Raw genomic sequence first — 13,525 nt, forward strand, 5'->3', positions numbered from 1 at the left:
CAGTTTAGTTTCTAGTTATAATGTGCTATCTTGTTCTTTCTCTGTGTTCTTTTGTTTTCTTGTATTCTCTTGTTGAGTCTACAGTGTTTCCTATCATTTTGTAGTTTGCTTCCCTTGTGTTTGATTTGTAGTTGTCTTTGTGTTTTTCCCTTCATGTGGATTGCACTTACAAGGTTCACCTGTGTGTCGTTTTTCACTCCTGAATTTAATCCTTCCCTGTGTTCCCTCGTGTCCAACTTTGGTAAGGTTTTGATCTACCGTTTTTGGTCATTTGGACATTTTTTTTTTCTTTTTTTTTCTTTTTTTGTTTTTTTTTTGGCCTTTAGGCAAAGTAGACTCTCAAAAATCAGGATGAAAGTCTTCCTAGATACGATACAATACTTGTGGTTGTTTTTTGTTTGTTTGTTTGGGGTTTTTTTGCTTTTAATGTGGGTGAGTAAATTAGAAAGTGTAAAGGCTTTTGTTTTCTTGAAAGGATGTGTGATGGAAATTAATGTATAACCATGTAACTTAGCACAAAAAGTAAGGAAATTTGTGTTTGGTAGATTATTTCTTTGTTGTAACAATGCTTCTTGGCAATAAATCTTATACTGTTGGAGAGCCTGTTTGTTACTCTTTTAAATGGTGCCACATTTGTAAGGAACATGCATTTGTGGGATGAGCAGCAAAGCTGAGTATGTGGGCTGTGCCCATGAAATATTTGCCAAATCTTCTCTGCTAATGCAGAGACTCTGGGACCTAGAAGAGTGGAGAGGCACAGAATCCACGTTGCTTGAAGTCCAGTGTGAAGTTTCCAAAGTCAGTGATGATTTGGGCTGCCATGGCATCTGCTGGTGTTGGTCCACTGTGTTTTCTGAAGTCCGGAAAAAAATCATCAGGAGATGCTGATTTCATTTTCCAGCAGGACTTGGCACCTGCCCACACTGCCAAAGGTACCAAAAGCTGGTTCAGTGACCATGGTGTTGCTGTGCTTGATTGGCCAGCAAACTGGCCTGACCTGAACCCCATAGAGAATCTATGAGGTATTGTCAAGAGGAAGATGAGAGACACCGGACCCAACAATTCAGATGACCTGAAGGCTGCTATCAAAGCAACCTGGGCTTCAGTTACACTTGAGCAGTGCCACAGGCTGATCACCTCCATGCCGCACCCCATTGATGCAGTAGTTCATGCAAAAGGAAGCCCAACAGAGTATTGAAGGCATAGAAATCAACATACTTTTCAGAAGCCTGACAATTCTGTTTAAAACTTCCTTTTTTAATTGATCTTATGTAATATTCTAATTTTTTGAGACACTGAATTTTGTTTGTTTTTTTATCTGTAAGCCATAATCATCAACATTTCAAGAAATAAAGGCTTGAAATTTTTCATTCTATGTGTAACAAGTCTATACAATATATGGGTTTCACTTTCAGAAAAGAGTGACAAAAAATATTGAACTTTTCATGATATTCTATTTTTTTTAGATGCACCTGTACTGGAGATGCAGCACAAGATGAATTTATTCATTCGCTGCAGTTTGGTCCTTGAGGCATTCTTGCTCTCTTCACAACTCCACCCATTTTTACTCCTTTTCCACTGTCCATGAGAACTGCGCACTATTTTGCCAGGTTTGCTTAAACTAGTTTGCAGCTTCCTGTTTGGTGCTGATTGAGAGCGCTTCAATTTGTTGCTGATGATGGTCACGTCATTGAAAACACAATTGCATAAGACCAGACTAAAGGTCTTTTAGAATAATAAATGTTTGATTGTCGTAATGCCAAAACAGAAGAACGACTGGCTTTAAACAGCTCGGATCAAGTGTCATGACCACCTTACCAAATGACCAAGATCATGGGAGCACAGGGCAAAAACTCTTATGATTTTATTCCAACAGTGGAATTTTTGTTTGGGACTTTGAAATCTCTTGAAAAGTCGTCTGGTGTAAGGCCAACATTAGACTGAGGGCTTAACTGTTGTGGTCGTAGCTAGCAGGATTGAATCTACACATGGTGAAAACAGATGGTACTAGAAATAACACAGCTGCACAGACACTCCAAAATGTTATTGAATTTAATGAGAATCATCATGCTGGAGGATAGTTTAAATCTTTTGTCTTGTACAGTTACTATCAGCTAGACACCTGAAATAGCCCTTTACTGCCCATCGTTATTTTCATTTTACCAAGGATTCACAAAAAAAGAGGAAAATCAGACTTATAACGTGTAATATATCTCCTTGTGAGGTCAGAAGATAAACATGAGGTTAAATAACTTGTTGCCATTGATGCTTGGTTTTCACTTCATCAAATCATGGTCTCAATACCGCATATCACACTTCAGTGCAATGAAACACTGCTGTGGCATTCAAGTCAAAGTTTTGTGTTTTTGGCTCTAATCAGGGAAAGGTCATAGCAGGCTGCCTGTCAGTCTCGATCAGTTCACAGTCGCTGCCTCAGTGACTCAGAGCTCTGAGAGGAAGAGGATGCAGCTACAGTAGGATAGCATTGCACCAAATGCTGTCATGAGTATCATGTCTGTTTGGAGACCCAAAACAACTGCAGTGTCCTTCACATTGTGCGCTGCAGCGCTCTGAATGATGTCAGTTTGAAAAATATCCAGTTGTCTCTGTAAATGTTGGGAGGCGGGAGCTGTGTTTTTTTTCTGTCACTTGGTGTCACAGTGATGATGGGTGTCATTCAGACAATTAAGCAAACCTCTGTGAAGTGGTTTTTTTTTTCCATTCAGTTAGTTCCCTCTGTGTTTTATCTTTGTGTTCCCACTCCAGGCAGTATATGCCTCTTCACTGCAGGGACTGCTTCTTCCATTTTTCTGCCTAATTATGTCGTGATGACAAATTTTCTTTGTTATCAAGCTTCTGTGTTTGGAAGTTTTTCTTTTTGCACCAACTTGATAAGTATTGTTATTCCTGACTCAAACTTTAATTAGAAGTGCATAAACTTGATTTGACTTTCCAGTCTTTTGAAAAAAAAAAAAAAAAAAAAAGATGTTGATTGCTGATGTATCTTTTAGATTAATATAACCCAGCTGAGAATTAACAGGCTTGAATGAAATCATAGATCTCAGCTTTTAACAATTTTATCTCCCTGTTGTCATCCTCCAGTATCCAAGAGCTGTAAAGCTGTACTCGGCGTATGACACAGGCTTAAAACGGAGTGACTAAGCACAGATTTAATATTGGACTTATAACTACTTAGTGATGGAAAGTACAAACTTGTCAGCTCTACTTTGAAAAGCAAAATGTGTCAAGTCTGCAGCTTGGTTTGTTTGCAACAATAAGTTTTTGTTAAAAGCAGCCTTGATAATATGCTGACTGCAAACTGTGCTGATGCCGAATTGTGCCTATTTTAGAGGCTTTGTTTAGTTTGTGTATGTCTGTGGGTGTGTGAAAGAGAGAGAGAAAAAGCTGACAAATCTTAACAAGGAGGGACGCTTGAGTTAAGGAGATCCACGCTCTGCTGGTCAAATATAAAGACATATAAAAGCAACCAGTCAACATGCATGACCTATTTACTGTCAGACACACTGCCACACTAATACACACCAGGCAGTGACTACAGCTGTGTGTTACTCCACAAATATCAGGGAAGCACTTTATGTAGGGAACTCTCTCTATCAGACTTACCCAAGTATATAAATCAGGCGAAAGTGCCTGTGTTTGAGACATCTGCTTCAGTCATCAAGGTTGCACCTCTGCAGGTTGATGATACATGCATGATTGGATGGGGATGTTGTTCCCTAACATCTGTTCATGAGGTCAGTGTCTAAAAGTAAGTTATTTTTAGTTCATGGACTAATTTTATGCCCATTTTCTTCCTATTTTCTCCCTGGACAGCTGGCCTATTAGAAAATCTGCCTCCTTGGCTGTCTGGATAGGTGTCGGGGATGTTGCCTCAACATCTGGCGAATGTTAATTCACAGCTTGTATTGTGCATTAGGGAACTCCATGTGTGATTTTGTGGTGGCTGTGCAGGAACAAGCTGTAAGACTGACCCTGAGATGTTTATGTTGACGCAGAATATGGAAACGGTCTGACAGATTGATGCATCAGTAGAGGAGCTACCCTCAGTATTTGCATGGCAGGGAGAATTAAGGTGTTTAATTTGTTGGCCTGCTCACTGGAGCTGTGGCTCCTTTGGGTTCATGTGTTCGGTGAAGCGTATGTGTTTGTTATTCTAAGGGTCCCTGCCTGTCCTTGACTCCAGCAGTGATGGCTCTGCCTCTGTGATGTCAGCTCGCTGATTCATGCTACAACTCTGCCGCTGACCCATGAGAAGACTCTCACGGTGGGGGTGTGGAAACAGGTTGCATCTATCACACAACACTGTGCCAGTGCCAGCCAGATGAGCGTTGTGCAACACACCGACAGTATTAACACCCAGAATATAACAAGACAAGAGTCTGAGCCAGGGCTGGGTGATTGCCTGAATCAATTTGATTTGATTCAAACTCGATTCATGCAGGGATATATTTTAGTTACAAACTTACTCTGTGTCAATATGAAAGATCCTTCTGACTGGGCACCATATTAAAAATGTTAAGGTTTTGTCCCAAACGGGTAATATTTCCATAACATTTTACATCTATGTAGCACCTTGCATATTGCCTGTCTATAGTCCAGCTTGCCTTTGTCTTTACTGTTTTTAAATCCAAAATGCAACCTTATGCTGATGATGCTATTTTGTTACTCATCTCTTTCTAAATAAGAACAGCTTCTCATCTTTCTGAGCATTTTTATCATTTACCTGCTCTGAACAACTACCAGACATCCAACATGAGCACAGGGAGGGAGCTGTGAGGCGAAGGAATACAGGAAGTAAAATACAGTACACTGTCCTGAGCACTGTATATGGGGCTTTAATGAAACATTCAGAGTTTGAGGTAGCGCTCTTCTTGAGAGTAACACCCCAGGCCATTAGTTCAGCTCATGCTGATAACACGCCAGATATACAAAATAAAATGATTGGGCATAAGTTTCAAACCTCAAATCCAAGTCTGAAGGCTTTGAGAGGCCAGTGCAGGTCTAGTCTCCAGCAGCATATTACGATTTAAGTCCAAGTCATGTTGTTCAAAGAGAAGCCACCAGGAAAAGGAGATGCCCGATATCTAAAGATTGTCCTCTTGAACTATAAGACTTGAGATCTTAATTGGGGGTCGATTGGTATCCGATTTTCCAGGGCCAATATCGATACTGATTATCAGTAGTTCATGAGATGGATAACTGATATTTGGAACCGATTTGCATTTATTATAATGTGCAAAATGTACTTAGTGGTGCTAAAGTGAAATAGTATAATAAAAAAATGAAGGAAAATAAGCAATTTAGCTCTGACTTATCAGCATGTGGCACAGAGCAACACAGTAGAAACAGGAAACAGGAAGTGATGCCATACGCTCACTGTATCAGTGGTACCCAGACTTTAAGAGTTGATTGGCTACTAAACGTTTGACATCTAGCCAAACATATTATGTTGCATAAATAAATCTACATTTTTTGAGACCATGAGTGAAAGTAAAACCAGAGAAAAAGACACACTTTGCAGAGGAACCAAAGTAGTGCACTTTTTGATTAAACAACTTTGTTTATTATCGGTAAAATAAAATGCTGAATCAGCCAAATACCAAATATCTGTCTTAATAATCAGTCAAACAGATAATTGAAGATAATTGAAAAATGAGAATCGGTCTAAATCAGAGGACCCTTTTTTCAACCAAGTACTAGTCTGAGCTAGTGATTTTAACTCAAGGGTATAGGTTAAACATTTAAGGGTGCCATGTTAGCATGCTGACATTTGCAAATCAGCACTAGACACAAATAACATGGACTTGAGAACTTTTTAAAGCTAGGGGCACTTAACTTGGATACAGACCTACTTTTATTTTGAAAGAAAGTAAGGATCTTTAGGTAAATTAAAGATTAAAATACGAAATTAACCACTGAAAAGTGGACTTATTCTGGGTTTAAAAGGAAATAAGGGAACAGTTAAAAGGTAAATGCTTGATAATACAAGTTGGAGGTGACTTCTGACTCGTCCACTGAGCTGTCTGAGTGTTTTTAAAGTGATTACAGACGTTGAGGAGCAGTGGTGGACTTATTTAACATCACTGTGGCTGCATGGAGATGATGCAGTGGCTTAACTAAAGTGGACAATGAATCATGTGATTATTCAGACTTCGAACAGAAATGTTATGCACTAATTATGGCCCTCAATCACTATGGCAGCCCTCAGTTCTATCATAGAGCTGCATGGAATATTTTTATGCCTCTTTACAACCATGAATGTGAGTACAAAACTCACGGCAGAATGTGTTGTAGTTGGTGAGGTTTTTCATTTGATTATCTCCTAGCCTATTTGTCCTCAGTGGGATAGCCCAGAAGGGTTTATACTGAGCCTCTGAGAAATCTGTAGCCCTCTACAGACCACCCAAGAGCCTGTGTTTGCCCTCCAAATGATTTGCCATTTCTAACCCATGTGAATTCCTCTGGGTTTCTCATGTTTGCCAGTAGACCTCAAAACCCATTGTGAGCCCGTGCCCAGCTGGAGCCCACATTACCTGGATAAGGCCCATGTTGGCCCCACTCATACTTGTTGGCTGGAAATAAAGAGACCAGTTCTTTTATCTGGTTGTAGCAGTAAAGAGAAAGCCAAATTTTCATTAAATTAAGTGTGTTTTACCAACTGGGCACTATGAATATCTGTACCAACCTCACTGGCAGTCCATTCACTACTTGTTAAAATATTTTACTGAATAAGGACCTGTGTTCACTCCACTGATAGCTGCCCTGTTGTCAATTTCAGAGTACTTCTGACCAGGCTACAAAAGTAAACTGTCCTCTGTGGTGACCATTAGTTCTGTTTTAAATTGCTGTGTGCGCTTTTTCATAGAAATATCAGCATGAAAACATGAAAATAATGTAAAGGAATTTACATCCTGGCATTAAAAGTAGCCTGGAAATTGAACTTCAAAAGACAATTGCAGTTAGTTTCTCCACTTGTTAATAGAGCTGATATTATAAGTCCCACCTCTGCTTGATTTTGATTGGTCAGCGAGGGGGGAAGCGCCATTGCCAAAAAGCAGTGCTCAAAAAGTGAAAGTTTTTTTCAACCGAGGAAGATAGAGCAAAAACAGCTTTTACCAAGGATTTTTTGCACTAGGATACTGAGCGATGAGCTGCAGTGGTTTTAATAGGCACTGCCAGTGCAAAAAACTGACAAAGGCCCTGTAATAGCTTTATAGCCTGCTGGTAGCTGAAAAAGAAAGGTCAAACTCCAGAGATTACAACACAGAGGTGTATGCTATGTCAAAAATGAACACTCCTCTTGTTACGGTGTCAATCTCCAGGTCAGAAAAGTGAAAAAATTACATTTTGTGGTTTGTCAGCCTGAAAAGTGGTATTGAAGGGAAACAAAAGCATCACATCTGGAAGAAAATCATTGCTGCATATGCTCACGCAGGGCTGGAAATTAACTATTCACCTACCTGCCACAGTGGCCGGGGAATTCAAAAATCTCTTGTCACTTTATTTTAACAAGCATATTAACAATTTATATAATCATGTGCATCAGTTTAAGTTATTTAGAGCTCCAAGAATTCATTATTTGGCCTAATGTGCCACAACCCGAGGATGGAGAGGGTGAGGAGGGACGGCCAGAGTCAAACTCAACACATGTCAGTCAAGGTCAAGCTCAGTGGCATTTCCTCTGTCCAAGCCCTTTCACCCCTTGTAATACACCCAAAAACTACTGGCAGTTTTCAGGCCCTTGGGACATCCACAGCACAACCAGAGGCCTATGGCAACTATACTACCCAACCAGATGGTGGGTTTTGAAACAATTCACTGAATCAGTCAATGTGCAAGGCTGGTTGAATCAAAAGCAAAGTAATACTATAATTAAGTACATTTGCATGCATCCTCCAGGGAAAATGAATGTATGAAAAAAAGTTAGAAAATTTAATTCAATGGCTGTTTTTTTCTAGTGTGTGTAATCATACCATGGTTCATTATCACACACAGAGTGCACAACCATCCAACACTACCCTCAACAGAAACAAGCACATAGTCATGTCTGAAAATGTTAACATCCAGTGTCAGTGCCACAAACATCCCTGGTTGGTGAAGGAAAGCAGGTGCTAATTTTGTTTGATTTGGTTACATAAATAGCTCATTATTTAGAACATCTGTAGGCTCATATTTATTTTTCACGTCTCCCGGGCTCTATTCCACAGAGACGCTGAGGTTTGCTGCTGTGTTGTTGTGGTCATGGTGAGTTGTTGCTGGTTGACAGTGCGAGGCTGGGTTGCTGCTGAGAACTGGGTCAGTTTGTGCAGCAGTGTGCACAGCAGCCTCTCACTGGCTGCGTTTTGTCTTCCAGTGAAAGGGAAAATTGTGCCAGATTTGAACCAGATCCTTCAGATACGTGATCTGTAAACAGAGTTTTTTTCCAGCCTGTCAGAAATGGTGGGACTTATCAACCCTGGAGCTTAGTGGATGAGACACACTCTCCAGGGGGTTTTACTGCAGTGTTGAGTTTGTGTGTGTGTGATCATGTGTGAAAAATATACGGGTGTGTTGAATGTGTGCAAAGGCTTTTTCAGCCATCATTTAAATTTAGCTGAAATCCCATTTTATCCTGTTAGATCCCATCGATGCCAATGCATTGAAACAGTCAGATTTCATTAGACGTTCAAAGGGGTTGTTTTAAAAATCCAACTTGTTAGAAAGAGACTTGAGGCAAAGCTCGGAGCAAGAGAGAGTAAAGGAGAGAAACTGGCAACTTTTGGCTGGTTTGACTTGTCCTCTGAGCACTGCCCAGTAAGCACATATACATTATTCATCCTTTGACCCTGCCGGGATCACAGTGCATTTTAACATTTATTTCCCTGATGAAGATGCTGATGATATATTATCTTTTATTCCTGCCTCTCCCAGAAAACAAGTCATCTTTGGTTGCTAGTGAGTATTTGTAACCCATGTTCTCCAGACTCTCGTGCAGCATTTTATTTGAATAAAAAAAGTATGTGTACAGCTTCCATCTGTCTAAATGGACAGAGTGGTGTTCCAGATCTAATGCCAGGTGCTCTTTGACTGTCTCTGAGTAGAAAGCAGTGTGTGGGAGAGATGACAGTTTGCCTGAGGAATGGTTAAAGCACGAGTGATTCATCTCATCTTCGTGCTACCAAAAATGATTTTTAATTCATCTCCAGCAAAATGCCACATCCTACACAGACATGCATCAGCACATACCTGATCAAACACAGAACCATGACTCTTTCTCCTCACGTTTCATTAGCACGCCATACATGGCTCCCAGGCATAGCGTGATTGTCTGCCTGTTTATGCCTGGTGATGATAAATTCATTGTGTTTGTCAAAGTGGAGCAGACGGTCTCAGAGCAGCAAGGAGAGCTGAAGAGATGCAACATGCATGAATCGAGTTGAAGCAAGAAGCTCCCTCACATGGATCCCACTGTCCCAGTTCTCTATCTGAAAGCACAGATGAATTAGTGAAAAGACAAATTATCTTAAATATCTTACAAGGAGCCGTGCTCCTGTAATGGGGTCTCGTCAGTTTAACTTTAATGCCGTGTCATGATATGTCTCAAATCTCCGCAGCTTTTAGAGTAATATTACTTAAACGGCAGGAGGCATGGATAATTCACACCCCTTGTGGCTGTAATTTTTATGAGCTTGGGAGATGAGATTTGAAAGACTCTGTATTTCTTTTTCACATCTTTTTTGGTATCATGTTTTGATTCATGTTCTTGTGTCTTTCTCTCCTCCTTCTTGTTCTCTGTCTCATCCTGCAGGTGCACGGTGCACTGACCCTGCCTGCGACAGGCGAGGAGTCAGAGGACCAGGGCCATGATTGGCTCTCCTGGCCCTGGTGGGCGTGCCTTAGTGCCATGGCTGAGGATGTGGAGATGGGTCCTGGGTGCTTCTCTGGTGGCCATGATTACCTTGACGCTACCAGGAAGTAGCCAGGCCTGTCCCCCGAGGTGCGAGTGCTCGGCTCAGCTGAGGTCAGTGTCGTGTCAGCGGAGGAGGCTCACAAACATCCCAGAGGGCATTCCCACCGAGACACAGCTTCTGGACCTCAGCAAGAACCGGCTCCGCTGGGTGCAAGCAGGCGACCTGGCACCGTACCCACGCCTGGAGGAGGTGGACCTCAGCGAGAACCTCATCGCCACATTAGAGCCCAATGCCTTTGCCACCCTTCAGAGTCTTAAAGTGCTGAAGTTAAGGGGGAACCAACTGAAGTTAGTGCCCATGGGGGCCTTCGCCAAGCTTGGCAACCTGACCAGCCTGGACCTCAGTGAGAACAAGATGGTGATTTTATTAGACTACACCTTCCAGGATCTGAAGAGTCTGAAACATCTGGAGGTGGGAGACAACGACCTGGTTTACATATCCCACAAGGTAAGCTCTTCATCGTCTAGTCTGACGTGTGGCTCTGTCGAGTTATAAGAAACTGGATAAGGATGAGAAATGAATCCCGAAGGATCGCATTCTCATATAGTAGAGGTTTTTAGATAAGCAGGGTCCCTAAGCAGATACTTGCCAAACACAGTTCCTGCAGCAATGCCTGGTTTGGCTCAGAGGTATGAAGCTCAACATTTTGGGAAATGAGCTCACTCACTCTGTTGCCAAACTGGAGAGGATTGATCGTCTCATTTCTATACACTTAATATGAAGTTTCAGCCATCAGCAGTGTCTTAGAGAAAAAAATTGGAAACAGCTAAATTCTCTCTGTCCGCCTTCCAGCTCCTCTAAAGCTCACTAATGAACATGATGTATCTACTTTGTTTAATCTGTACTAAAGCTAAAGGATAAAAATGACAAATTGAGGCTTATTAGGGGGACATGTACAGGACTGTTTCACAGCTCCTATTTTGCTCTGCTTTAGACTTACATTATTAAGATGGATGATAATGCGGTTCTAGTTAGAAAAGGGAACAAAACAGAAACCTCATCAATTAATACTCATTTATTATGACTGTTAGAGTCTTACAAGCATGTATTTTTAAGGGAAAGGGAGGAGGTGTTTTTGGCACTTTTCTCCCTGCTCATAGTTCCACCACAAAACTTCTTAACAGAAATTAAAAGATAGAATGCAAAAATGTCATCTCATTTTTCAAGATAATTAATTAATCTTTTATCTCCCAGGCTTTCTCTGGGCTGCTGGGACTTGAAGATCTAACAATAGAGCGGTGCAATCTGACATCGATCTCAGGTCAGACGCTGTCTTATCTCCGCAGCCTGGTCACTCTACGCCTCCGTCACCTCAGCATCACCGCCCTGGAGGACCAAAACTTCCGCAAACTCTCCAACCTGCGGGGTCTGGAGATCGATCATTGGCCGTACCTAGAGTACATCTCCCCCTTTAGTTTCCAGGGCCTTGACCTCCACTGGCTCTCGATCACCAATACCAACATCACCTCCGTCCCCTCCGCTTCCTTCAAAAACATGGTGCACCTCACCCACCTCAACCTGTCCTATAATCCCATCACCACACTAGAGCCGTGGGCCTTCAAGGACCTGCTGAGGCTGAAGGAGCTCATCATGGTGAACACGGGGTTAGTGTCTGTGGAGCTCCATGCCCTCGGAGGCCTCAGACAGATCCGGGTCCTCAACTTTTCCTCCAATGACCTGCAGACTCTTGAAGAGGGATCCTTCCACTCTGTCAACAGTCTGGAGACCCTCAGAGTGGATGGGAACCCCCTGATGTGTGACTGCCGTCTGTTGTGGATCCTGCAGAGACGCAAGACCCTCAACTTTGACGGCAGAGTGCCGGTGTGTGCAGGGCCGGTGGAGGTGCAGGGGGTCAGCCTCAGCGCCTTCACTGATTCTGCACTCTTCGATCACTTTACATGCCAGAAACCTAAGATACGGAACCGCAAGCTGCAGCAGGTAATGAATAAGAGTGCTTTAAGGGTTCATGCTTATCAAAATGAATATACGTGGTAGAAGTAGAGATGTTTTGCCATCTGCTTTTAACCTCGTATGTCCCAGCATCCTCATATGACCACATTACATTTTTGGTTCCCTACACCATTTCTCTTTATTTTGCTGATCTTAGACCTGTTGGCCTTCATTTGTGGACACTTTGTCTGTCATCATTACAATTATCAGTATCCATTCAAGACTGCTGCCATTCTAACCAAAATGCCACACAGCCAATCTTGACACAAAACTGTTCAAGGTACAAAAGCTCTTCAGATTTTATTATTGAAACTTGTTTGTTTATGCTTGGTAATGTTTGTAGTTTAATACAGCATGGAAATGTGTTTATTTAACAGTAACATGCTTCAACACTGCTAAACAAGAAGTACTCATGAGGACATCGGGACTTTTTACTGGTGAAAAAAATTAGGAATTATAGCTAAGGCAGATTAAAGAAATGAACAGTTTACAAGTAAAAGTGAGAAGAAATGCCTATTGAATGTGGTACAAATCAGTCTACATTGATTTTTGTGGTATGGAAGACATTTCCATGGCAGATTTATATACCAAGAGCAGAAAGACTATTGATTGCAATAGAAGGAGAAAGCTTTGAGATATCTCATTCAGTAGATGCTTCAGATTTGGTGGTATGCCATTTTATTTGTACACAGCATGATTAAAAACATGTGCCTCCAGACAAAAAGGGTTATTCAGGAGATATGGTGCATTATATTCTAATAAGCCTTATTTAGGTATTTGAATAAAGTTGTATGTGGGCTATTTTGCCAAAATGGTGCAATCTGTAGTCCAAAAACAAAAAAGTTTAAAATTGGCTTAATCATGCGCATTTAGCAATATTTAGCTATCGTCTCATAAAACACAAAAATAGATTTCATATCATTGTAGAAGCTGGAGGCAAAAGAAAGCCAGACACAAACAGCAAACACAGAGTATTAGCCTTATACTGTGTGAGCCTTAAAATGTGGTCTTGCTGTTGTTAATTTTATGTCAAAGTGTTTCTGATTTTATTATCTCTTAAATGTGCTCTATTTTTTATTTGAATTACTACTATTTGGCTGACTGAGGTCAGCCCTACACATGGGTCTGTATGTGTCTGACTGACTGAGTGGCACTATTTTCAGAGCCATATATACGGAGTTCCGTTATGGGCGGGCTTAAGCTGACAACTAGAGCTGTTATTAGCTCGGAATTAGCCACAGCGGCAGTTTTGTCAGAACTGGACAACATCTCTTTGTTTAAAAAAAAAGGGCAGAGAGCAACAATGAAAGCTTTTCGCGACAGAAAAAATGTTTTTGCTCTTCTCCTGCTCTGCTTCTGCATAGGTCCGCCACGTTATGGTAGCCGTTAGCTCGGACGTAGCTGTGTAAAGCAACCTTAGTATTAATTTTACATGAAGCTCTGCCATTCATGATCTGAGGCAGAGGTCACCTGCCCAAGAATAGTGTATGCGCACTATGTTATTTGTCACTAATAGCCGGTCATGAATTTGATAGACAGAATGACATAAGGGACATAAGGGACAGCACGATTACACACCCCAAAAACTAGTTACTCTGCTAAAA

At 41.4% G+C, this 13,525-nt stretch overlaps 1 protein-coding gene across 1 annotated transcript in view; it reads left to right on the forward strand.

Annotated features, from left to right (window-relative positions):
* LOC121520429 (leucine-rich repeat and immunoglobulin-like domain-containing nogo receptor-interacting protein 3) overlaps positions 1-13,525 on the forward strand; it is a 61,715-nt gene that overhangs the window by 38,410 nt on the left and 9,780 nt on the right. The window contains exons 2-3 of the mRNA XM_041803870.1: positions 9,809-10,418; positions 11,166-11,909. Of these exons, the coding sequence (XP_041659804.1) occupies positions 9,864-10,418; positions 11,166-11,909 (1,299 nt within the window). The 5' untranslated portion in view covers positions 9,809-9,863. The remainder of the gene's footprint in view (positions 1-9,808; positions 10,419-11,165; positions 11,910-13,525) is intronic.

Source organism: Cheilinus undulatus, linkage group 13 (genome assembly GCF_018320785.1).
Source record: "Cheilinus undulatus linkage group 13, ASM1832078v1, whole genome shotgun sequence".
NCBI classification, from domain to species: domain Eukaryota; kingdom Metazoa; phylum Chordata; class Actinopteri; order Labriformes; family Labridae; genus Cheilinus; species Cheilinus undulatus.